The following is a 22,531-nucleotide window of genomic DNA, read 5'->3' on the forward strand; positions in this document are numbered from 1 at the left end:
AGCAATGGGTACGAACTGAAATTGGGAAGATTATATTAGGTATTAGGAAGAAAAGCTTACAGTGAGGGTGGTGATACAGTGGTACAGGTTGCCTAAGGAAGCTGGGGTTGCCTCAACCCCAGTGCTCTAGGCCACATTGGGAAAGGCCTTGAGCAACCTGATCTAGTGGAAGTGTCCCTGCCTATGGCAGGAGGGTTGAACCCTAGATGATTAAAAAGTTCTTTCCAACCCTTAATATTCTGTGATTCTGTGACTCAGAAATGGTTCTAAATTATAAAACCAGGAAAACTTGGCAGTGTTGAAGTAGAAGAGGTATACTGGTGTACCGTAGTGGTATAACATGTCCAGACACCCTGGATTGTGTGGTGAGATCATTTAGGTCTCATTTTTATTACTAGGACCATCTTGAGGTTCCTCTGTCAAACTATGCATTCAGGTGAAATCCATGTCTCACTATACTCCACTGAAATGGTTGTGAGGGTTTGTGTCTCTTCCTACCCACGGGTGTGTACTGAGGAAGAGGCTTTTCCCAGAAAGTGCCCAGTGGTGAAGCTGAATGTGGGTTCCAGTGTCTCTTCACTGAGACGGTTCTCTGGTTTCTGCTTTGCAGTCATGGATCTGCAGACGCGTCACCTGGCCCTCAGCAGCCTGTTCACAGAGACGCTGATGATGCTGAACAATTCCAGCATCGCCATGGCCGAGTCCCTGCGGAGCAGCCTGCGCAAGTGGATCGACAGCAGAGTGCAGGGGCTGCTGGCCATGCCCCTCCTCACGGCTGCCTGCCACAGCCTGGCCTCCGTGCGCCACATGGCCGAGACCACGGAGGCCTGCATCACTTCCTATTTCAGCGATGGTAGGAGCCTGTGCCTGTCTCACAGCCTCTGGGTGGCCTGGCACTGTGGGAAATGGATTTGTAGAGAGTTCTCAGGGCCTGACAGAAGGCCCACACAGTGTGCATCTGTGTGCAAACTTTGAGATATGAAATGCTGACTTAGAAATGCCATGGAATAGGACAGACATTGTTGAGAGAGAAACGGAGCTAGAAACAAGTTTTGAAGGATGGCCTTGCAAATAAGACTGCATACTTTGGAGAAATAGAATTATGAAAGATGCATTGTAGTGGGACCCAGGAAGGGTAGTTTTAGATGATTGGCATTAAGACATTTACAGCATGGTGTGTCAAAACCTGATAGACTAAGAAACACGTATAATGTACTGTAATTAGGAAATAATTACAGTATGGCTTCTGATTGTGATGGATAATTCAAAATAGATAATTGTGAATTATATAATCTATATTGTCTCACCCTTCTCATGAGACTGAAAGTGGGATAAAAATTTTTAAAATGCCTCTCAGTTGCCCCATCTCTGGGTCAGAAAATGGCTTAATCTGACCTGGGATGCCACTGAACACAAACTGCCTGGAATTAATGGACTTGTTTGGCTTGGAAGGGTCATTAAAGATGACCTTGTTCCAGCCTCTCTGCCATGTGGCAATGGCTTCACAGTGTCACAAGGGTAGATGGGGCATCAAAAGAGAAATTCTTCCATTTCAGGGTGGGGAGGCCCTACCTGCCACAGATTCTCCAGAGAAGCTGTGGCTTCCCTGGAAGTGTCCAAGGCCAGGTGGGCTGGGGCTTGGAGCAACTTGGGGTAGTGGAAAGTGATAGTATAAGATGGTCTTCTATGTCCCTTCCAATCCAAACCATTCTGGGATTCTGTGACTGTGGTCTTACAGCTGCCCTAATTGTGTGATATCCATCTCTTAATATCCATCCTAATATCCATTAATATCTTAATACCTGTCTCTGTGAAAACTGATTTTCTCTGTGTAGTTGCCATTTTTCCAGCTAAAGTGGAGGACTTTATTTAAAAAAAAGCCACCCCAAGAGAACTGAAGACATTTTCCCCCTTCTCGAGTGTTCTGTAAGCTAATTTAAGAAAAAATCACTCTGGTTTGGTAATACTCTGAAAGTGTGGTGTGTGTGATTTTTTTTTTTTCTTCTTCTTTGTGTTTACGTAATCCTTGTGGAACTACATTTTTATTTCTTTCACTGTGTGGAAGATTTCAGTACACCTGAGGGAAATACATTTAATTCCATTGCAAAAATGTTCAAATTCTAGTCCTGGCTAAATGCTGGGAAAATATCTCGCCTTGACCTCAAGGAGGTGCCCTATGATAATGGAATTCTTCTATTCTCTCCATCAGAGTTGCATGACATGCTGATTACCTGAAAAACAACCAGCCCAGAATCTCTTAACTAGGAGTCCTGGTTCTTAGGTTTTACCAAGTGCTGCTTTCTCACATTTTTTTTTTTATTTGCTTCTTCTTTCTTCAAAGATTCCCCTCACTGCCGGGAGTTAGGCTGGGGCCCAATACTTGCTTCCCTCCAAGTTCCTGAGCTAACCATGGAAGAATTCCTGCAGGAGTGCCTGTCTTTAGGAAGTTACTTGACACTCTACGTCTACCTGCTGCAATGCCTGAACACTGATCAAACCCTTACCAATGAAATGAAAATCCTGTTAACCATCAGCAAATGGCTGGAACAAGTGTACCCCAGGTATGAAACTTGGAGCTTCTGAATGTACCTGGACTTTTGGATTATTATTATTATTGTTATTTATATTAAAGTTTATTTAGAGTTGTAGAGCTGATATAATTAGGTAGCCCTGGTTAATTAAGTTAATTTCAACAGAGTGCTGGATGAAATGGCCTGTCCTTCTGTATCTGCTAATACAGGGTCTGTCCATCTGCAGTGCCAACTGAAAGTAGTTGTGGTGGTTAAATGGAAGAAGGAATTTAATGTGCTAGAAAATGAGTGAGTTCCAGTAATTTTTCAGTCAGATGAGCTTGGTTCAATAACAGTCTGGATTTGTGCTCTGTTAAAATGACTCAAAGCAAACCCTGAATGATTCTGGGTTACACTTCCCAGTGAGTCCACAAGGTGGGATGAGTTCTGTGCCGAATATTCAGTCTGGCACTCTTGAGACACCTGGTGTTGAAAGCTGCTGTATGGGGACTGTGCACCAGCTCTGAACCAAACCTGGAGCCAGTGCATCTGGTGGCATGCTCAGGGTTAGCGGCCTGTGCTGCTGTAAAACATCTGAGATAACTGGGTTCTGAGGGGAAAGGATGCATAGCTTTGGAATCAAAATAAAAATATTTAATGCGTGTAGCAACTGTAGTTAGAGTTGCTAATGAAATTGCCAGGATTTAGCAAACGTGAATATTAGTTTTCCATGTTAATGTTGATAATGTTCATATTTTCTGTAAAAGAACAATTTGGAAAAATGTATGTTCCTGCTGTTTCTTGAAATTCAAAAAATATTTTCACTGGTAGGTACTGTAGTAATTTCATTGCCAAGGTATGAAGGAGACAGCAAAGCCACCATATAAAGCAGATTAAACCTTGCTCTAAACATCAGATCTGAGATTGCCTGCGATGGGAAACAACTGGGAGGAGTAATGTGAGGATAGTCTGATGCAGGAAACTCGTGATGGTGCTTTATGTGGAAAATCTGAGCTTGTTAATTTAAACTGCCAACTGTTTGGGGAAAGATTAAAAATAGCATAGGGGGAACTTCACTTTGGGCTTCGCTCAACAAAAAGCTTTAATCTTTCCTTTTCTCAAGGATCATATTCAATATCTAAGTTGTTGTGGTAACAACATCCAGCGCTTCCTAAAGTGTTTTATTGGTAAGTAAAGAAAAGAACAAACAAGCTAAAGATACAGCTTCATTCCTTTTGTGCCAAGTCTTAGGCAAGTTTAAATCCAGTTACAACTGCAGTATCATTTATTTCTAGTTGTAAAGCTTAAAAGGAAGCTGTTCTTTGTCCAGTTACAGGCCCTTAAAATCTGATAGCTGGTGAATCAAATCCATAACAGTAGCAGTCACAGCAGTATAATATCTGGTGGGGTAGTATAGTTATGCTATCCTCATGTGATAAAATTAGCTGTTATTAATTAACAAGCTGAATTCTTCATGGACCAAATGGGGAGGGGAATAAACTTCTTAACATATGCTCTGACTCTTAAATTTTTATTTTCTCTTACATGTTTCTTTAAATTTTACCTAAAGCTCAGCAAAGGAAGAGGCAAAGCTGTTCCTCTGGTGGCATAAAGCCATGCAGTTATCCTTGGTGCAGCTGGAGCAAGATGATCCCATTCTGATTGAATCTGTCATCCGGACCCTGCTGTCTATCCAGGCCCGGCAGAGCCAGCTGGCTGAAGAGAGACTCACTTCTGGAATACTTGGTGCTATTGGCTTAGGCAGGAAGTCTCCTTTGTCACCCAGGTGAGGGCTGAAGCTGTGGTGAATTAAGTGGTTTGGGACATAGTATTAAAGAAACTGCAGCCTGGGTCCAGCATGCCCAGCCTGCGTCCAGCGCAGTGTTAAAAGGTGATCAGAATCCACATGTACCTCAGATCTATAATGTTCTTTGGGCCTGTCACAGAAACAACACAGTGAGTGTGTTAATCAGGTTAAGAAGCAAGTATCAACCTCTGCAAAGGTTGTGGTGAAAAAAGAAAGAAAATGCAGTTCTAAATCTGACTTAAAGTCCTCCTTAAGCAAAGTTTGTAGTGAGACTGTTGGTGAGAGGAAGGCACTTCCACCTGATCTATAGAAAACTATTTCAGTTGACTTCCCAAGATTTTGTATAAAAACAGACACGTTAGAATTTCTGTCCTAACCTTGAGGTATTGGAAATGTTAAGTGATGTGCAAAGGAGCATTGTGATTCACTCTACCTTTGAAACAGAGACACCAAGTTTGATTGTTAGGTGTCAAAATCAAATTTATTCGGGGAGGAATGCTGAGGAAAAAAACCCATAAATGTTTGTGGAACAGCACTCAACTCTGCACCTAAAGATATCTTCATATTTTTCAAGACCTTCTGGGATGCATTGCTGTTCAAATTGCCCTGAATTCTTGGTGTCATTCAACTCATCCCTTGATTTGGGTGATAGTAATGTTTTACATTCTGTCACCTGAGGAGTATTTCAGATGTGAGGTCAGAAGTGTTTCAGGTAGGCTTGAAATAGATGCAGTATTTCCTATAAAAGTATTACATTAGCTTCTAGTATGTGTTGTGTCCTATTGTGTGTATACCCAGAGAAGCTGGGATCCCCTTCCACCCCTGGAATTGTTCAGGTCTGGGTTGGATGGGGCTTGGAGCAGCCTGGTCCTGTGGAAAGTGTCCCTGCCATGGCAGGGGGTGGAACAAGATCCTTTCCAACTCAAACCACTCTGGGATTCTGTGAGACTGTGAAGTGGTTTCTGATGCATTGGAATAGCTCCTCTCAAGCCTTTACTTTGTTCCTCATACAAGAGATGCCTTATGGATAGATCTTACAATTTATCTGCTGTTGAGACTTGCAGATCTGGTGTCACCCTGCCCCTCGGTGCTCTCCCCGTGCAGGTTCCGGGTGGTTGCCCGCAGTTTGTCCACCTTCCTCCTGGTGCAGATCCCTGCAGAGAGCCAGGTGCGCCTCAAGGCTGGCTTGGAGCCCAGACTGTCTCAGAAGGCTCAGCAGGTGAGGTGTGCGCATCTCTGGCTGCTTGACATGCCCTCTCCACCTGCTCGTTTAGCTTTTGGGGTGAACTTTGTAAGAGTCAAGTATTTCTTCAAGGTCAGTCCTGCTTTCACCTTGTTGCTAAGCTTTGGCAGCAGGACTCTTGTGTTTGACTTTGTCCTAAAGGTGATCCTGGGTAAAACTTCATACAGTGTTCTGTGTTAATATGAAGAATTCATTCTTTTTCAAAAATTCATTTTTGAATCTGGGACATTTAAAAGGAGCAGATGAACTTATGTCTGTAAAGCCTGACTCAGAAAGTTTGGTGCATAGCAGGTAGAAGGAATTTAAACAGGAAAAAACAGTGCTGCTGTGTTTGCACTGCTTTTCAGTGATAAAGCAGGGCTACACTCACGCTGACATTTGTTTATGTAAGGTCAGGGTTTAAAAGGCCTGTGACAAATAAACGTTCCCCCTTTAGAATGTGCACTGACCATGGTGTTCTTTCAGTAAGCGCTTGAGAAAAGGAAGAAGGAGTTGGTTAAAAACCAAAGTAAAGTCGCTTGGTACAGCTTGTTTCTCTAAGAAGAGAACAAAACTTGTTCAGAAATACTTTCCACATTTGCCCATTCTCATCCTGCCAACCGACTTCTCTACATAAGATTTTTAACTTGACAGTTAATATCTAACTTTAATACTATTAATGGGAGCAAAACAATACTTTCATGAAAGTCATTATGTTTATAAGAACAACCTAAAGTAAATATTTAAGTGTCTTGCAGCTTGTAGTTTGACATAATTTCTGTGAAACTGTCTTGAGTTCATGAAGTTGATATTTGACAATATTTGGGTTACAGAATCCTAGGAAGCAATAGCAGGACAGATTTTGTGTTGATCTTGGGGAAGAGAACAGGTTGAAAAATACAAGGTGACCTGAAATACTGTTACGAAATGGCAGTTTGCAACTGTTTTTTTCTGAGTACTCTGTGTTCTGTAGTAGGTGAGGATCCTTTAGGGGAATTGTGCAGATGGAGTTGTGTCACCGACTAAAATGCACAAAACTAACAGAATTTTCCCTTTTTGGCGTAGGCACTGAGTGCTCTCGAAGCCATGTCATCCAACAAACAATACGTGGATTACCAGGAGCAGCTGTCCCAGGCCTCTCTGTTCATCAAGCACCCTGAGCACTGCCTTCAGGATGGCAATAACCTCCTGTCCCTCCTGGTGAATACGCTGTACCCAGAAGTGCATTTTTTGGACAGCATCCGGTAGCGGTGCTGGGTGGGTAGCGGGCCAGCGGTGGTTCTGGTTTACAAACAGTGTCCTTATTGCACAAATGATTTTTACCTTCAGAGTTCCGCTTTAATTAAGTCAGACCTGCGAATAAGAACTGCACACTGTCAAGTTTTCTCCAAGGTTTTCTTGCTTTCCTTTTGTTTTTTAGGCCTGTGGAATTGCTTAATGGTTTGCATTTCTGGTCTTGTTTTGGTGTTTATTTTGTTTTTTTTTTTTTGAATGAAAGCACTTAATATCTTCTGTGTGTGGTGCCCTTTGGAGAGATGGGTGCCTGGGGATAGGTGTACAAATCACAAGTCAGCACAGCTCATCCTGTAGTATCTGAAATTTTTGCTTGGTGCCTTTTTTTTTTTATTTCCCAGTGTGTCATCATTCAGACCAGTTCAAAAGTGAGTGGAGTATTGTGTGTAAAAGAGGTTTGACTTTCTTAACCAGGATACCTCTGAGTCTTACAATTTTACCTGAGTCTTACCTGTGTGTCTAACAATTTTTGTGAAATCCCTGTATTTGAAAGGATTGTATTTTAAACCTTGACTTTTTTGCTATCCCACAGAAGTCAATAGTTTAGAGGCATGCCTACAATCTTTACCCACTTCTGTAAATACCAACACAAATAGGAACTAAGAACATTGTTTTTCCTTGTTTTCTAAATATAGTGTGTCTGCATCTGTATTGCTTGATTAAATGCAAGTCACTTCTAGCCAAGTTCAAGGGGATTTAAATCCAGAGACATATTTTCTGGATCTCTAGTGTCTGAGAGGGGAACAGTCAGTTACGATCATGTTAAATAGGATTCCTTAATTCCTAAGTTTGGTTGTCTAGGAAATGTTTAATAACCACCACTTAAGCTTATTTTCTTCTGCCTGGCTGGCCATGACATGACAGGATTTTAGGTGACACTGTGAAGAGGTATTTTTGTTGTATTAAATTTGGTGATCACTTGTTAAAATTCTGTTGCCAAAGCATGAACCATGAGCCTGTAAATCTATTGTTTCAGCTGAATGATCACTGGTTTTGTTGCCTTGTCTGATCATAGGATGCACTTTTGTTTAGGAAAAGCAGAAGGCGAATTTTTCCTGGTGCTTGTCTGATGTCCCTTTAATCATTGATCTGTTTGAGCTGGCCCAAGGTCCTGCAATCCCAGTCCCTACAGCTCTATGAAGGAACTGATCACTTTTTCTCTTCCTCCATTAATTGTGCCTTTGTGTTTTTGACATGGTTGCAAGTTAAAACATGAGTTTGGGTCAATAGGGGATAGAAATGTGCTACCTACTGGTCAATGAAGCTTTGAGCTGTTGCTCTTAAACCATGGTTCTGGTGCTAGAGGACAGATTACCTTTTCCTTCTTGGCAGATTCTGCTAATTATGCCAGCTGGGTCATTAGATCACCGTCATTTTAATGTGGTCTTAGAGTTCTCTGCTCTATCTGCGAGCCTATAAATAAATATATATATGTACATCCCTCTGTATAGTAACCAGATACCAATGCAGCATGGTTTTTAACAGACTTTTTTGGAAAATTCATGTCTGGAGAAATGCATTCTGCTGCTTTTCCCCCCAAAGACTTAAAAGCACTGGGTTTATTAGGTTAAATGTTATTGATCAGTTGCATATAAATGTGAAGAAGTCAGAAGTATGTGTTTGACATGCACTTTCAAAATGAGGAATTGTTTCAGCTGTTGAGTTTTTACAAATGTTGTATTTATAACATGCTCTGTCTGCAAAGACCATGCAAAATAAAAATGGAAAATCAACCAGATGGTGACATACACTGTGATATTTTCAGCTTGGTAGAAGGATCCATGTCAGACAACACATAATTGCTGTATGTGTCACCTGCAGACAGTCTTCTGGCTTCTTGATCAGTGTGGTGGCTGAAGTCTGAACCTGTATTGCAGTTCTCTGTGCACATGTTAACTCCAGAGCTTGGGGCCTTATTTTCCAAGTGGTGCCAAACAGATTGACTTTTTATTCCTTGTAGTTTTACTGGAAGGGCTTTGGCATTCCCTGCATCTCCCAGACGGGTTCAATACCAGGAGCGTCCTGGTGGGTGCACTGCTGTGTTTTGTTCCTCCAGTTTATACTGGTTAGCGTGGGTGGTTTGAGTCTCCCATGAGGACCAGGGGAAACCAGCTGGTTTTGGGACCTGAGGAGTCTGATGCTTCTATTTGGACCCAAACTACTTGAGTTAAAGAAAGAATTTTTGAGAGAAAAATTCAGAAAGCCAAGCCTAAATCCCAGGCACAGGTAGAAGTGAGATCTCATTACTGTATGTCTGTAAATCATCAGGGCTCAGAAATCCAATTCAGTTTGTCCAACTGATGTCTCTGAGGTCTCTTTCATCTCTGACACCCGTGAAACTGAGCTTACAGGTCTGTGACTACACTGTCTGCCTTAACTTCCCTTTTCTCTTTACATCTCTTCTTATTTTTTATTAAATCTGGCTTTGTCACTGCTGGAATTTTAAGCAGGGATTTAAAAGATCAGGTTCAAGTATATCCTCCCGTTTATTTTTTCTTTCCCCGTTATCATTCTGGCCAAGTAATTTAAAATTCTGCTTTGCTCTCCCAGTGCAGATCTTATGAAGAGGTGGGCTTTAAAATAATGATTTGGAGCCTGGGGTCAAGCTTGTAAGCTTGATGATAGCAGTTTGGTGGTTGTTACCAGGAGCAGGATTGTTCGGGGAACAGTTTTGGAGCTGCTGCACTGAGATGGTTGCACAGAGCATCAAATCCAGCAGTATAAATGTGAAAGTAAGTTCAAGCCAACTGCTCTTTCTAAATTCTTTCTCCTCCTCCTCCTCATCTAAGCCAACTTGTTGCTGTCTCCAGCTCTATCCTGGGCCTCTGCTTGCCTCCCCAGGACTCCAGGTTGACCCACATTGCCCTATACCATAAGCTGGATCTGTTCGCTTGATCTTGGAGGATGTTTACAGTTGTGTAAGAGATTTGGCTGTGGTTTGCCTTAGGGACTTAATAGTCTTTGTGGTTTGGCAGTAGGACTTTATCTCAGAAGAGAGAGATTTAAGAAATGAGTAGTCAGACCTTAAAGAAACTCCTTTGGGTAATACAGAGATGGAAATTGTTTACAAATATTTTTTTAGCTATTAAAAACATAACAAAAAACCAACCCAACAATTTTGCGTATTGGAAAATTTTTCACAAAGCTCTGAGTTTCTGGGCACTAGGACCTGAAGCAGAGTTACAACACAGACTACTTTAGACTTCTCATATCCTGCTTTCAGCTCTACCAGTTTTTGGAAAACCTCTTTTTTTCTTGGACTCTTCTTTAAAGTTAAGGTTTCGTTTTAAACTCTAAAATAAACTCTTTTGGACATTTAGGAATTATAATAATTTTTAAAAAAAGGAACAAGCCCCATCAGAAATTCTGGTAGTATTTTGCCACAGCTAGGATTTCTATCATGTCAGTACCCATTTGGATGTGGTTGGAGAAGCAGAGTGGTGAAAATGCTTTTCAGAGCAATATTTGAAAAATACTAAGCAAAAAGCTTTGAGGCAATTCTATACTATTGCCTGCTTGCTTAGGTATTTGATAGGGGCTAAAAACACAAATAAGTTAAAATTGACCACGTTTTGTCCTTCCAGCTCCATCACTCCTTCTTCTCTTTTCACCAAAAAGGCTGCTTTTACTTGTGAGGAGAAGCAGGGCTGGAACTCATTGCATTGTGGAAGGGAGCTTAGAGATGAAGCAGTTCCAAGCTACCCGAGGCTGGTCTGATCCCCTGTCCCTCAGCCAAGGCCGGTTCTGTGCTCCTTGGGGAAGGAGATCCGTGGGGATGGGTCCCGCTGGCCCCTCAGCTGCGCCTGGGTGTTGCCCCTGCCCTGGGCTGGGTCTGGCTGTGTCTGCGGTCACAATTCTCGTAGGTGCACTCCGGCAGCTGTGGCCTGGCAGGAGGAGATGTGGGAAAGGTGAGGGCGTTTCAGGCTGCTCTGGGATTTCACAGTGGTTCCAGTGGATGTCAGGAGAAGTGTCTGTGATACTCTGAGACAGAGCCTCTTCTACTTCACAGCAGTTTTAAGGGTCTCAGCTGCAACTACTGTTTTACACCATAAAGCTTTTACATCTTAAAGCATGCAGAACACTCTCCTGCACCTTTAGCAGCCACTGTGCTACTGGCCTGCCCAGAACCTCGTGAGGTGTGACAAACCAAGCTGCACCAACAGAAATACAGGTTGGGTATTAGGAAAAAAATTTTTACAGAAAGAGTGATAAAGTTCTGGAGTGGTCTGCCTGGAGAGGTGATGGACTCACCATCCCTGGATGTGTTTAAGAAAAGACTGGATGTGGCACTCAGTGCCATGGTTTAGTTGAGGTATTACGGCATGGGTTGGACTCAATGATCGTTAAGGTCTCTTCCAACCCAGTCATTCTGTGAATTCTGTGAAACCTCTTCTAGCAGGATCTTCTCATGTAAGTGTTGGCTTTAAGCATTCTTATCTGTGTAGGTATCTGTGCAAATTTAACCAAGGGTACAATGTGGTTTAGACCCTGATAAATCAGAAAAACGTGCTTTTTAATGCTTTTTTACAAGAAATTAGAGATGAGTGTATTATTAAATTAATTCCTTGTTTCTTTAGCTGTGCCCTCCCTGTACACTTGACTGTCCTACTAGAATGGTCAGGGAAGGAGACATGTGGGGTAACTCAGGAAGGAAGTATCACAAAGAAATGACTCAGATTGAAAGGGAGACACCCCATGCAGATGTAATTATCCTTGACCTCAGATAAGTCTTCTTTACTCTTAGGTCGAGGATTGGTTTTGGTGGGATTTGTTTTTGGGTTTTTTTTGGTTTGGTTTGGTTTTTGTTGTTGTTGTGTTTTTTTTTTTTTTAATTTTTAAGAATTTTTTTCACATCAGAAGTTTGGCCACCCCAGTTGTCAGGAGTGTCCAAGATCAGTTGTGTTGGGTCATGGGAAATGCCAGAGGTTTGTGGGAACATGGTGTGGATGCCAGCCCAAGAATCAGGCCCTGTCACACCTGACCTGGGCTGTTTGCAGTCTCTTCCTGCATGTTTGGCTGAGCTCATCAGCTTTGTTAACTTTTTCTACTCTATTACAAACTGGGATGCAGAGGGAGGGTAAGATTTCTGTTTGACAGTGTCAGTACAGACCTCATCCCTGACCTTTCCCTTGGGTGGATGATCCTTTGCTGGTTTATTGTGGCATCACAGAACCACAGAATGGTTTGGGTTGGGAGGAAGCTTAAACCTCATTCAGTGCCACCTCCTGCCATGGGCAGGGACACCTTCCATTATCCCAGGCTGCTCCAAGCCCTGTCCAACCTGGACTGAGACACTTCCAGGGATCCAGGGGCAGCCACAGCTGCTCTGGGCACCCTGTGCCAGGGCCTGCCCACCCTCCCAGCCAGCAATTCCTTCCCAATATCCCATCTGTCCCTGCCCTCTGGCAGTGGAAGCCATTCCCTGTGTCCTGTCCCTCCCTGCCTTGTCCCCAGTCCCTCTGCAGCTCTCCTGGAGCCCCTTCAGGCCCTGGCAGGGGCTCTGAGCTCTCCCTGGAGCCTTCTCTTGTGCAGGTGAACAGCCCCAGCCTGTCTGCAGCCTTCCAGCCATGCTCTGGGCTTATGGCACATCTAAACTTCTGTCAGCTCTTTGCTGCTACAGCAGCCATGTGCACTGGTCTCTCCAAACTGCTGCCCAGGAGACTCCACTGGGGTCTCCTCTCAGCTGTGCCCAAGCCACAACCTCCTTCCAGCAATGTCCAGCCCTTGTTCCCTCACACTGGCTCACCTGGCCACCAGCTCAACCCTCTCCTTGCCTCAGCAGCCTGCTCTGAGGCCAGAAAGTCGTTACCAAGACCAAGGACAAGCTGCATTTCTCACCTTGGCCATCCTCACTCTCCCACGGGATAACATGACTAGAAGGCAAGACATACTTACCTGGCCAGGCTGGGTGGAGCAGAGGGGGGACCTGTGAAATGGAAATGATGATGTGGCTTAGGAATGAGGTCAGAATGGGCTGGGAGAGCCAGGAGTGACCTAGAGCTCCTGAGAATCTGCACTGGAGTGTGGTTGTGACACTACAGTGAATGGGAAGAAGCCCTGAAGTCTGGCATGTGGCCCTCTCCATGTGCTTGGGAATTAGGCACTGGAATATAAGGAGCAAAGCATTTTGGGTTGGTCTGACAACTTCTACTGTTCAAGGCAAGTGGTGGCTTCCATGAGTGTGACATCAGACTGTCCCTGCAGATGGGTCACAGTGATGTGACATCTCATTCTTCTCAGTCCCCTCCTGCCCATGCCACCACTCAGCAGCACTGGAGGGCTGGGGACCAGTGGCCTCCTGACTGTTTGGGATGTGGTATCCCTAAGCCCATGGTCAGATTTTCATCTCCTGTAATCTCTCCCTGATCTCACAGCCTTGGCGTGGCTGGGATTTCACAAATCTTGGGAAGTACTGGGTAGTGAGGCCCTGGGGGACTGACAGGGGCAGTCTGTTAAATGAGGATGCCCATCCCAGGAGATTAAACTTGGGTGGGATGCAGCAAAGGTAAATCCTGGCTGTGGGCTACAGGGGAAGATATAGTAATTAGCCTGCTTCAAGGGAAAAAAAAAATCTGGTTATGTAGGCAGTGGGTTCTCCACTGATTTCCCCTTATCAACATTTCTTCTTGGGCACAGGGAAATTCCTGCTCCCTCTGAATTTCCAAAGGACATTTCCAAATTTCCTCTCCTAGCAGCCTGTGAAGAGCCAGCCAAAAGGTCTTGACTCTTAGGTTTTCTGCTAGAATTGTGCTTCTCCTAGGGCAGAAAATCATAAAATCATTAACACTCCCTCCCCCAAACAAACCCAGTCCCCTTCTGCCTGACCTCTCTGCACATCCATCCCTGGTTGCCAGTCAGATGGAGGGAAGTCTGGACACTGACCTTCTCTGGGGAAAGCGGTGAAGCTCAGTATCACCAGCAAAATGACCACCTTGATTCCCAGTGGGACAAAGATCAGGATCATGAAGGAGGAGCTGTCGGAGGCTCTGAATTTGTAGAAGTAGATGGCCCCCTCTGCCCTGCCGTGGCTGTTGACAGCGGTGCAGGTGTATTTCCCATCATGGGTCAGGGATCGCAGCTCCTTGGTGACGCGGTGGCTGGAGCTGCTGGTGGAGCTCAGGTTGCTGTAGGGGGGCCCACTCCAGGTCAGGGCGGGTGCTGGCTCCCCCTCGGCCGTGCAGCGGGCCTGGAAGGTGTGGTCCCTGCTGGAGCTGACCGTGATGTTAATGATCCTGGGGGCGGCTGTGGGTATCACAATGGAGGGGAGGGAAAGTGGGTCAGGCTGCAAAGGAGGATCAGGTGCAGAACAGCTGGAATGAAGATTTGGTCTTGGTGGACCCTCAGCGTTGTTCTGTCAGGGTAAAGTTGGATTCTGGTGGGTGAGAGCTGGACCTGCCCCAGCCTGAACCTCCCTGCCCTGGGCTGATCCCCCAGCATGGGCAGCAGGGCAGGGGGGATTCTGCCCCTCTGCCCCTGTGCACAGCTGAGACCCCACCTGCAGAGCTGCCCCAGCCCTGGCTCCAGCAGCACAAGGACGTGGAGCTGCTGGAACCAGTCCAGAGGAGGCCGTGGAGTGGCTGCCAGGGCTGGAGCCCCTCTGCTCTGGAGCCAGCCTGGCAGAGCTGGGGCTGTTCACCTGCACAAGAGAAGGCTCCAGGGAGAGCTCAAAGCCCCTGCCAGGGCCTGAAGGGGCTCCAAGCAAAATGGGGATAAATTTTTTAGCAGGACATTTTGTGACAGGACAAGGGTTGATGTTTTGAAGCTAAAAGAGTAGAGATTTAGATTTGATGTAAAGAGGAATTTTTTTGAAAAGAGGGTTGCCCAGAGAAGCTGTCACTGCCTCTGGATCCCTGGAAGTCTCCAAGGCCAGGTTGGACAGGCTTTGGAGCAACATCATCTAATGGAACGTGTTCCCTTCCCATGGCAGGGGGGTTGGACAAGATGAGCTTTAAAGGTTCTCTTCAATAGAAATTATGTAATGACTCTATGGAAAGTTGTATCAGCCCTCTCCTTCCCTGTTTTTCTTGGCAATTTCTTCTAGATTTCCCCACTCAGCATGTGTTGGATTAAGGGGCAAAAGGGTTCACCCAGCAAAGCCTGGATGTAAGGATGTGATCTCTGTTTTATCTCAGTAATGGCTCACACATTCTTCTGAACTTTGCCCATCTTCAGCTGTTGGGCACACCTTTTTTGGGGTCAGAAGGCAGAGAAGTGCCATCCACCATTGTAGGTACAGGTGCAGCTGGTGACCTTACTGGACTTGGCTGCATCTCCACAAGGTCCAGGACATGTCACCCACAGTGTTTCGCACAAGCATTTTGTGGCTGTTCCTTTGATCTCTGACCTGCAGAGCACACTGCATGAGGAAGGACCCGTTTATGTGAGCCCTTTCCTCAGTGCCTGAGACTTGCCGGATTTGGCAGGTTTGTTATAGGGAAAATATCTGCTTCCTGCCACAATCTATTTTTGATCACTTTTTTTCCAGCCCCAGAGTTACCAGGTCACTTTCAGGTTGGACATTAGGAGAAATTTTCTTCACTGAAAGGGTGATTGGATATTGGAAGGGGCTGCCCAGGGAGATGGTGGAGCCCTCACCCCTAGAAGTGTTTAAAAAGGTGTTACAGAAAGCGAAGAGCATTAATTGTCCTCGCAGTGGAAGAGCAGGAATTAATTTTTTTCAGACTAGACAACGAAAATAGAGTTTCCAAACACCTATTACAAGTCATTCGCTTTGTCCACGTAGTGCAAGAGGAGTCTGAGGCTGTGTGTCATGGGTCTGTGTGTTTTGATATTTAACCTTTCAAACACTAATTAACCTCTCCCAATCACAGTGTCAGGACCCATTCCTGAGCAGGGTACTGTGTCCTGTGTGTGTTATCATTCCTCTGGTGTTAAAATCCACACAGCCCCTGAGAAACAGGTCTTGCTGCCATCCTGCCCTGATCCTGCTGTTTGTGGTGTTCAGGAACTGGTGTAACTGAAGGAGAGCCTCAGCTGTGCAGAACTTCTCAAGAAACAGCCAAGCTTATCCTCGGGTCCCATCTGGACACCCATACTGCAACAGGCATAAGGAACTTCCTCTCAAAAGCAAAATCATTCAACCTCATGGCCTGGGTAAGATCTGAGTCTGCTTCTGAGACCTCCTGTGTCTCCTAGCTCCCCCTTATTCTGTGAGTTTGCCCCAGGAAGTGGGATTAACATTTGACATTTGTTGCTCCCAGCTGGTTTTCCAGGGAAGAAAAGGTTTCCAGGTTTGTGCTTCATGCTCCAGAGGATTTATGGCACCTGGGTACCAGGTATCTTGTCTTTCCAATCCCCTGTCACCACCCAGGCCCTGCAGTGCTGACACCTGTGAATTTGTGCTCAGCACCTGGGCTGTCCAGTTCAGGGTCTGATGGAGAGGATGTCTCTAACCCCAGTTTAGCTAACCCCAGTTTCCCTCTGCTGCCTGCCCTGATCCTGTGCTGCAAGGGACAAAGTGGGATGCACAGCTTTTGGTGGGCTCTCACCCCAGCTGCTGTTTCCTTACCAGTTTTGTTCCTGTTCCCTTCCCCCACTGTCTGAGGAGGACAATGAATTTTCCCTGTTGTAATGGAGAAAGAAAACCCAACCCTTTGGAAAACCACCTCCGGTAAACTTCTGCTGCCATTTGTCATTTCCCACACCCTGTGGTTCTTCCCCAGATAGTGACTTTGCCTCCTTTGCCTCTCAGGCCCTCTTACCAATCACATGCAGCTTTATCCCATTCCTGCTTTCATACTTGTCCTGGATATCTCCAGCCAGCTCCACCCGACAGAAGTACCTTTCGCTGTCACTCCAGGTCAGGTTGTCCACCCTGATGGACAGGTCCTTGTGCCGGGGATTGCCCAGCAGTTTGTACTTGTTCTTGTGGCTGATGGCAGTCTTGCAGAGCTCACTGCTGCTCTGGCTCACACACTTGAAGATCACTGTGCCGTTGTAAGGCTCCTTGATCCTCCAGATGGCTGTGAGGGCCCGGTCAAATGTTTTGTAGGGGTGTGTGAAGGTGCAGGGTAGGATAACCATCTTCCCAAGCTCTCCAGTAACGTCAGACGGGACGTGGACAGACCAGCCATTGCACTGCACACCTACAAGCAAGAAGGGATCATGGAATTGCGGAATGGTTGGATGGAACGGGCCTTAAAATTTGTTTCATTCCACCCCCCTGTCGTGGACAGGGCCATGTCATGGACAGCGTGGCCTTGGACACTTCCAATGATCCAGAGGCACCCACAGCTTCTTTGGGCAACCTGTGCCAGGGCCTCACCACCCCCACAGCCAAGAATTTCTTTCTAGTATCTAATCTAAATCTCCTCTCTTTCAGTGTAATATATAGACATGTCTAGACATATATCTACCCAGTGTTCTGCTGCTATCAACAGCTGTAGCAGCAGATTATGTCTTCAGAAACATCTGTGTCTACATTCCTGTCTTGTGAAACTCCATTATATCGAGACTCTCAATAGCTAAGAACACCTGTAAAATGGAAAAGCATCCTGTAAGTATTTCCACCCATCCCTGGTCTTGTTGTAAGACCAGGTCTGTAATCCAACAACTGGGCATTCAGCTGTTGGATTACTCCTGTGGACTCAAAGATAAGATTTTTTTTTTGTTCTTGTATCTGTGGCCCATAACACTTGACAAACACCTACGTGGCAGTGCAGCTTGTATTAATGTATTGTGTGTTACACAATGGACAAAGGCCATCCTAGGGCCAGTTCTCTGTTCAGATATTTACATAGAGTCAGCTCCAAGCCAGTATTTTGATTACTGAGACCTGGAGTTGTGCTGCCCTGTCATACACAATGATGGTATGGGCACCTTTTCCAGCCCAGGTAATCTAATAAACAATACTGCAGCACTGCGGGAGCTTCATGAAGCTCATGGGCTTTGAGCACAAACATCTGGCACTGAAAACAGTAATTGCTATTGCTTTCTAGCTTATTTGCTGTTGTTTTAGTTATTTTGCAGCATGTCACTGTAACCTTTACTTTAGGAGAACTGTAGATGGTGTGCTTTTAAGTATGACATACTTCTCTCTGCCACCCCTTTGATTTGCCTTTTTTTTGTTTGTTTTCAATCTTAAGCAAAGAACACTTTTTTTTTTTTTTAGCACATAAGCCCCCCTTGCCTTCCAGATGAAAAATAATGTTAAAAATAAGTGCTTTTAATGTTAGCATCTCCGCCCATTTCCATGGAAACACAGTTTGCCTAGTTATGAGTGGAGTGAGCTGTCAACTTTATCTGTATAATTTACCCTTAACGCTAAAGCCTCAGAGTGGCAGATCTTTCATATTCCTTTTGTTACCATCCAGCCTCCATTTGCTAATGGAACTGTAGCTCTCACAAGAAAGAGACAGGCAAATAGCCTACACACCTTACAGAAGGTACCTCCAAAAGGAGTTGTTAGGTCAGTGTTACTGCTGGTGGTCAGTGGGAAAAGTCATGAGGACAACAGCAAGAGCTGGGGACCAGCTCACAACTACACTTGCTCTGGCAAATGCTGTTTGGCAGTGAAGCTTAGCAAATCCTATGGAGTTTAATGGAATTTAAACACATATTTGAAGTGATGTGAGCTTGTGCTCAGTGGAACTGGAAAATATTTTTGCATAATAACTCCTAAGGAATATGAAGCAGAGCAGTGATGAAAATGCTGCATCCACTGAACAATGCTGGGGAAAAGTCAGATGAACTTTCTGCTCAAATTAGGAAAACAGAAAAATGCAAAAACACCCACAAACTGATGACCTCTCTGACAATTGCTAAGCCTGAGTTTTCTCAGTGTTGTAACATGCACTTGGAATTTCAGAATACTTCTAAGCAACGTGATGGAGAATGCAATTCTTGGAGAGTTTGTCATAGCAGGCAGTTCCCTGGCACTTGGACTAGGGTGAGAGGAGAAGCTATGATCAGACAGGGGCTGATAGCAAGCTTGGAACTCACCCTTCCTGGAGATGCGGAGGAGGCACAGGAGAACCAAGCTGAGCTCTTTCATGCTGCACAATGTTCTCCCCTGAGAGGCATCAGCAAACCAGAACCATCTTGTTACATCTGAGCTGCTGGTCTTGCAGTGACGAAAGGTTTTTCCAGGGGTAGGAGAAGTTGTGGTTTTCTCCTCCTTGGAGGGAATGAGTTGTTGAGCTGAACCAGCTCTGGGTTCAGGTATTAATAGTTCAGCCGTCAGTCATATGAAAATTACAGTAGAAGGAATCACAGTATTAATATTTTTCCAGCTAAAGGGAGGGAATTGTAGACCGGAGCTCCAGACATTCAATGCCATGTGTGTGATGGGACAAGAGGGGATGGCTTTTGCCACCCAGTCACCAGCCCAGAGGAAATCCTTGCAATCTGCCTGAGGCTGTAACAAGCAAGACTCTTACTGTCCTAGCTTAAGGCAGTTCCTTCTCTTGAACCTGGAGCCTTCAAACCAACTGTGCTTTACCCCTTGTGCTCACTGGATATTGTAATCCCTAGGTATTGAAAAAACCTCAAACCACTCTTCTTTTGAAGGCACTTGTGCCAAGGTTCACTGGTGGATGAGTGGTTTGGTGTCCCCTGGCACCCTGCTCTGTCCACACTCACATGATCCTGGATGAGCGATGAGTCATTCCCTCCTTTGAAATAGGATGAATTCCAATTCTTTGCCCAGCATCCTTGTGTAGATGCTTACTGCTTTCCTTCTGGGTTTAGTTTTATCAAATTAACTGTGCGGTTTGCTCATCTGCAGAGCTCGGGGCCTATGGGGAGCTTGGTGGTGTTTCCCCCTGGCCATCTCCCTTATGGCGATCTTGTGGCTAGGTTTAACAACTCTGGGGTGTGAATTCCCTGTCTGGGTTCACCTTGAGGTTTGTTGCCTTTGCTTCAGGCCAAAGGAAGGAGGGAGGAATGTTGTGTGCCTGAAGGGTCTCGCTTTGTCCGGGGTGCTGCCTCCCTCCTGGATGGTTACAGGGACAGCAGCACCCACCCGACTCACACAGCTTGGGCAGGGCTTGCAGCAGCCTGGTCTAGCGGAAGGTGTCTCTACCCCTGGTGGGAACGGGATGATGTTTCAGGCGCCTCCCATCCAAAAGCATTCCGTGATTCCCTCTGTAGGCAGCCGCTGGGGGGCTCCCAGAGCCAGGACAAGACGTTGCTGAGTGTCTGCTGCCACTTTCCGTGTGCCCAGAGCCAGCGCCCACCCGCAGGAGCGATGCCAGGGCTCCCCTTGGCGCTTCATCCCTGCTCCTGCACCTCTGTTCCCTTCTGAACTTGAGGAAAATCTCCTACGAGGGGGACCTGGAGATGTGGTAGTGTGCTGTGTGTTCACCACTTCCTGATCCCTTTTTTCCTTCTGTGTATAGTGTTTGTCAAGAGAGAGATTTCTGGTTTCCCCAGGCTTTTTGGAGGAGGCTCTGAGAGTACCCAGATCTTATTTAGGGTTTGTTTGGACTTGCTGCCACTCAGCCAAGGGTGTTAATTTTTCAAATGCCCACTTAGATCCCTGCCCTGTCCCTTCTGCAGGTCATCCTTGAGCAGAAGCATCAGGACCAGTGTTCTGATTACTTTGCAAACTCTCCTTAGTAGCTGTTAAACATAATTCATGCCACCAGCCGCTGAGGAACCAGAGGGTAAGGGTAAGAGACCTGTAATCTCTATCACATCTGTGCTATGCTCCTTTTCTGTGTGCCTCCCCCTTCTTCCCCTGTGTGCGGTTTGATTTTATCTATTTGTGATGTAAAGTTTTTGGTGGTGTGACTCTTTTTAAGCCTTTCACCACTCATGGCACAGTGGGACTCAGTGGATTGAAGTAAAAGATTAAAGTGAAATCCATGTTAAAAACATCTTGTTACAGTGAAGCATAAATGATTCATGTAAAGAACAGCTGCAGTTAACACCAGGATGATCCTCTTCCTCTTTAATGTTTTACTGCAACATCTCCAAAAAAAATATCTGGAAAATCAGAGCAGAGCTACAGATCCTTTGAGTTTTATCTGTGGACAGATTTTCTTCTTGGAAGAAGAAAATTTTCATTCCATGGCTGTTGGAATGAAGGATTTTAGTGTTTAAAATACAGAGTTGGTAACATATAGCTGAAAAGATTTACTATTATTTGAATCAGCCAAAAATTTTTGTAAACAAAATCATCCATGACTATGGATGATCCGCAGACTCTGCGACCTTTTTTCCCCTGGTCTGTGCTTAAATAGTATGTAAGATTTCAGTATGGAGGCCTGCTTCTGGTCCAATACCAAAACCAGGATGCCGTCCATATTTATCAAATACTGGTTTTAGTACTAGTAAATTTAAAGGCTGCAAATAATGACATTTCTCCTGTCTCCTTAAAGAAATTCCTGCAGTTTTTTGTGATGAACTGGGTGGTTTCAGAGGGCTTTTCAACCTAAATGGTTCCATGGCTCTGTGGTTGGGTGGTGATGATCTGCACCCAAATTGCAATGTGTGGCTGGAGATGAGCACAGCAGAGCTCATCCCTCCTGGTCCCAGGAGGTCCAAAGCAAAGAGTTATTTGTATAGCTGCACCTGTGCAGCTATAAAAATTCACCCCCTTAGTCAGGGGCCAGAGTAAAGATGGTTCTTCCCCCTCCCTCCCTTTAGGTCTTAGTTTCAGTCCCAAGGTTTTCTACTTTAATTATTTCACCGTTATGTGGGTTCCTAGTGCTCTGAGAGTGCCAACCTGCACACATTCAAAGCAAAAGCCTGGTGTTTTGTCACATCTGACTCTCTTCCCTGAAGGGATTGGCTCTGTGAAGCACTGGGAAGGGAAGCTGGGAGGACAGGGGGGTTTTCCCTCTGTCTGGTCCCTGTCAGCAGCAGAAAGTGGAGCCATGCTCCTCTTTTTGTGAAGCTTCTGTGGGCTGCCCGTCTTCCCTCTGCATCCACTTCATCCTCACCAAGTAAGAGGCTGAAAAAAAAAAAATTATGGGTGAACCTACAGAGCAGGGAAAGTAGAAGGGTGTAAAATGCAGGCACCATTATAGTTGGTGACACTGATCCTGTTTCCTGGCTTTGAGTGTTGCTGCAGAACACTGTCACCACTGCCTCAAGCTCCTGCTGATCTGGTTTGAAAGTTACAAAATTCTATAGGTTCAGTCTCCTGCCTGTGGTGTTTGTTCAGGCCTTCACCAATGCTCCTGACCTGGGAGGTGCTCCTGCCTGCCGTCCCATTGCTCCAAGTGTGGGCCTGTTCCATCACCAAAGCTGTGTTGGCAGGCTGATGGAGCTGGAACATGGGTGCTGGTGAACCCTTATTGCCTCTCGTGAGCATCAGCCAAAGCAAATTAAGTGTATAATTGAGTAATTTGCACCTATCAGGCAATTACTGCATGAAAAACAGCAGTGCATGCCAGTGGAAAAAGGCAAAGGAAGTGTCTCTTTCTAAGCTGTTTATTGATGTAGCTTGATGTAGTGATGTCCATTGAGCTGGGTGAACTGCTCTGATCTCCCAAACCTTTGCATTTCTGCCCCTGCTGCTGCCTGTTCACATCTTGTGCCCTGCTCTGACTGTGGGACACCTGCAGACAGGCAGTGCTGTGCTGCTCTCTGCTCTGCCCATACCAAGGCAGGTCAAAGCCAATGAGGGGATGATCCTGGGGCCTTGGTAGTGCTGGTCCTCACTCCTGCAAACTGGTCCTGGTCCCAAGCCCAGCCAACTGTGTAGATTCCCCTGCTCTAACCATGGCTTAG

General features: G+C 45.5%; 2 protein-coding genes across 12 annotated transcripts in view; one reads left to right on the forward strand and one right to left on the reverse strand.

The window, feature by feature from the left end:
• The window catches only part of EPG5 (ectopic P-granules 5 autophagy tethering factor), a 103,600-nt gene that overhangs the window by 47,821 nt on the left and 33,248 nt on the right, over window positions 1–22,531 (forward strand). For 4 of the 10 annotated variants that reach the window (XM_072922755.1, XM_072922760.1, XM_072922759.1 and 1 more), the window contains exons 40-44: window positions 611–853; window positions 2,342–2,561; window positions 4,081–4,296; window positions 5,422–5,536; window positions 6,605–8,570. In XM_072922755.1, the coding sequence (XP_072778856.1) occupies window positions 611–853; window positions 2,342–2,561; window positions 4,081–4,296; window positions 5,422–5,536; window positions 6,605–6,787 (977 nt within the window). In that variant the 3' untranslated portion in view covers window positions 6,788–8,570. The other 6 variants (XR_012053251.1, XM_072922758.1, XM_072922756.1 and 3 more) reach the window with 4 other exon arrangements.
• SIGLEC15 (sialic acid binding Ig like lectin 15) lies at window positions 7,011–18,923 on the reverse strand. 2 transcript variants are annotated; one of them, XM_030259043.4, is made up of 5 exons: window positions 18,794–18,923; window positions 16,555–16,938; window positions 13,715–14,074; window positions 12,728–12,758; window positions 10,494–10,716 (listed from the first exon to the last, which is right to left on the reverse strand). In XM_030259043.4, the coding sequence occupies exons 1-5, from the start codon at window positions 18,843–18,845 to the stop codon at window positions 10,626–10,628; spliced, it is 918 nt and encodes a 305-aa protein (XP_030114903.1). In that variant the 5' UTR covers window positions 18,846–18,923; the 3' UTR covers window positions 10,494–10,625. The 2 variants fall into 2 exon arrangements, with proteins under 2 accessions (XP_030114902.1, XP_030114903.1); XM_030259042.4 differs by lacking the exon at window positions 12,728–12,758 and having other exon boundaries at window positions 7,011–10,716.

The sequence above is a fragment of the Taeniopygia guttata genome, chromosome Z (genome assembly GCF_048771995.1).
Source record: "Taeniopygia guttata chromosome Z, bTaeGut7.mat, whole genome shotgun sequence".
Classification (NCBI taxonomy): domain Eukaryota; kingdom Metazoa; phylum Chordata; class Aves; order Passeriformes; family Estrildidae; genus Taeniopygia; species Taeniopygia guttata.

Bases quoted from the DNA above. Each gene is read 5' to 3' on its own strand.
- SIGLEC15 (XM_030259042.4), bottom strand. From the start codon at position 18,845: ATGAAAGAGCTCAGCTTGGTTCTCCTGTGCCTCCTCCGCATCTCCAGG. The intron at 16,939-18,793 runs GTGAGTTCCAAG...TCTTGCTTGTAG, and splicing joins CCTCCGCATCTCCAGGAAGG to GTGTGCAGTGCAATGGCTGG. The intron at 10,717-13,714 runs GTCAGTGTCCAG...TCCTCCTGCCAG, and splicing joins CACCGCTTTCCCCAGAGAAG to GCCACAGCTGCCGGAGTGCA.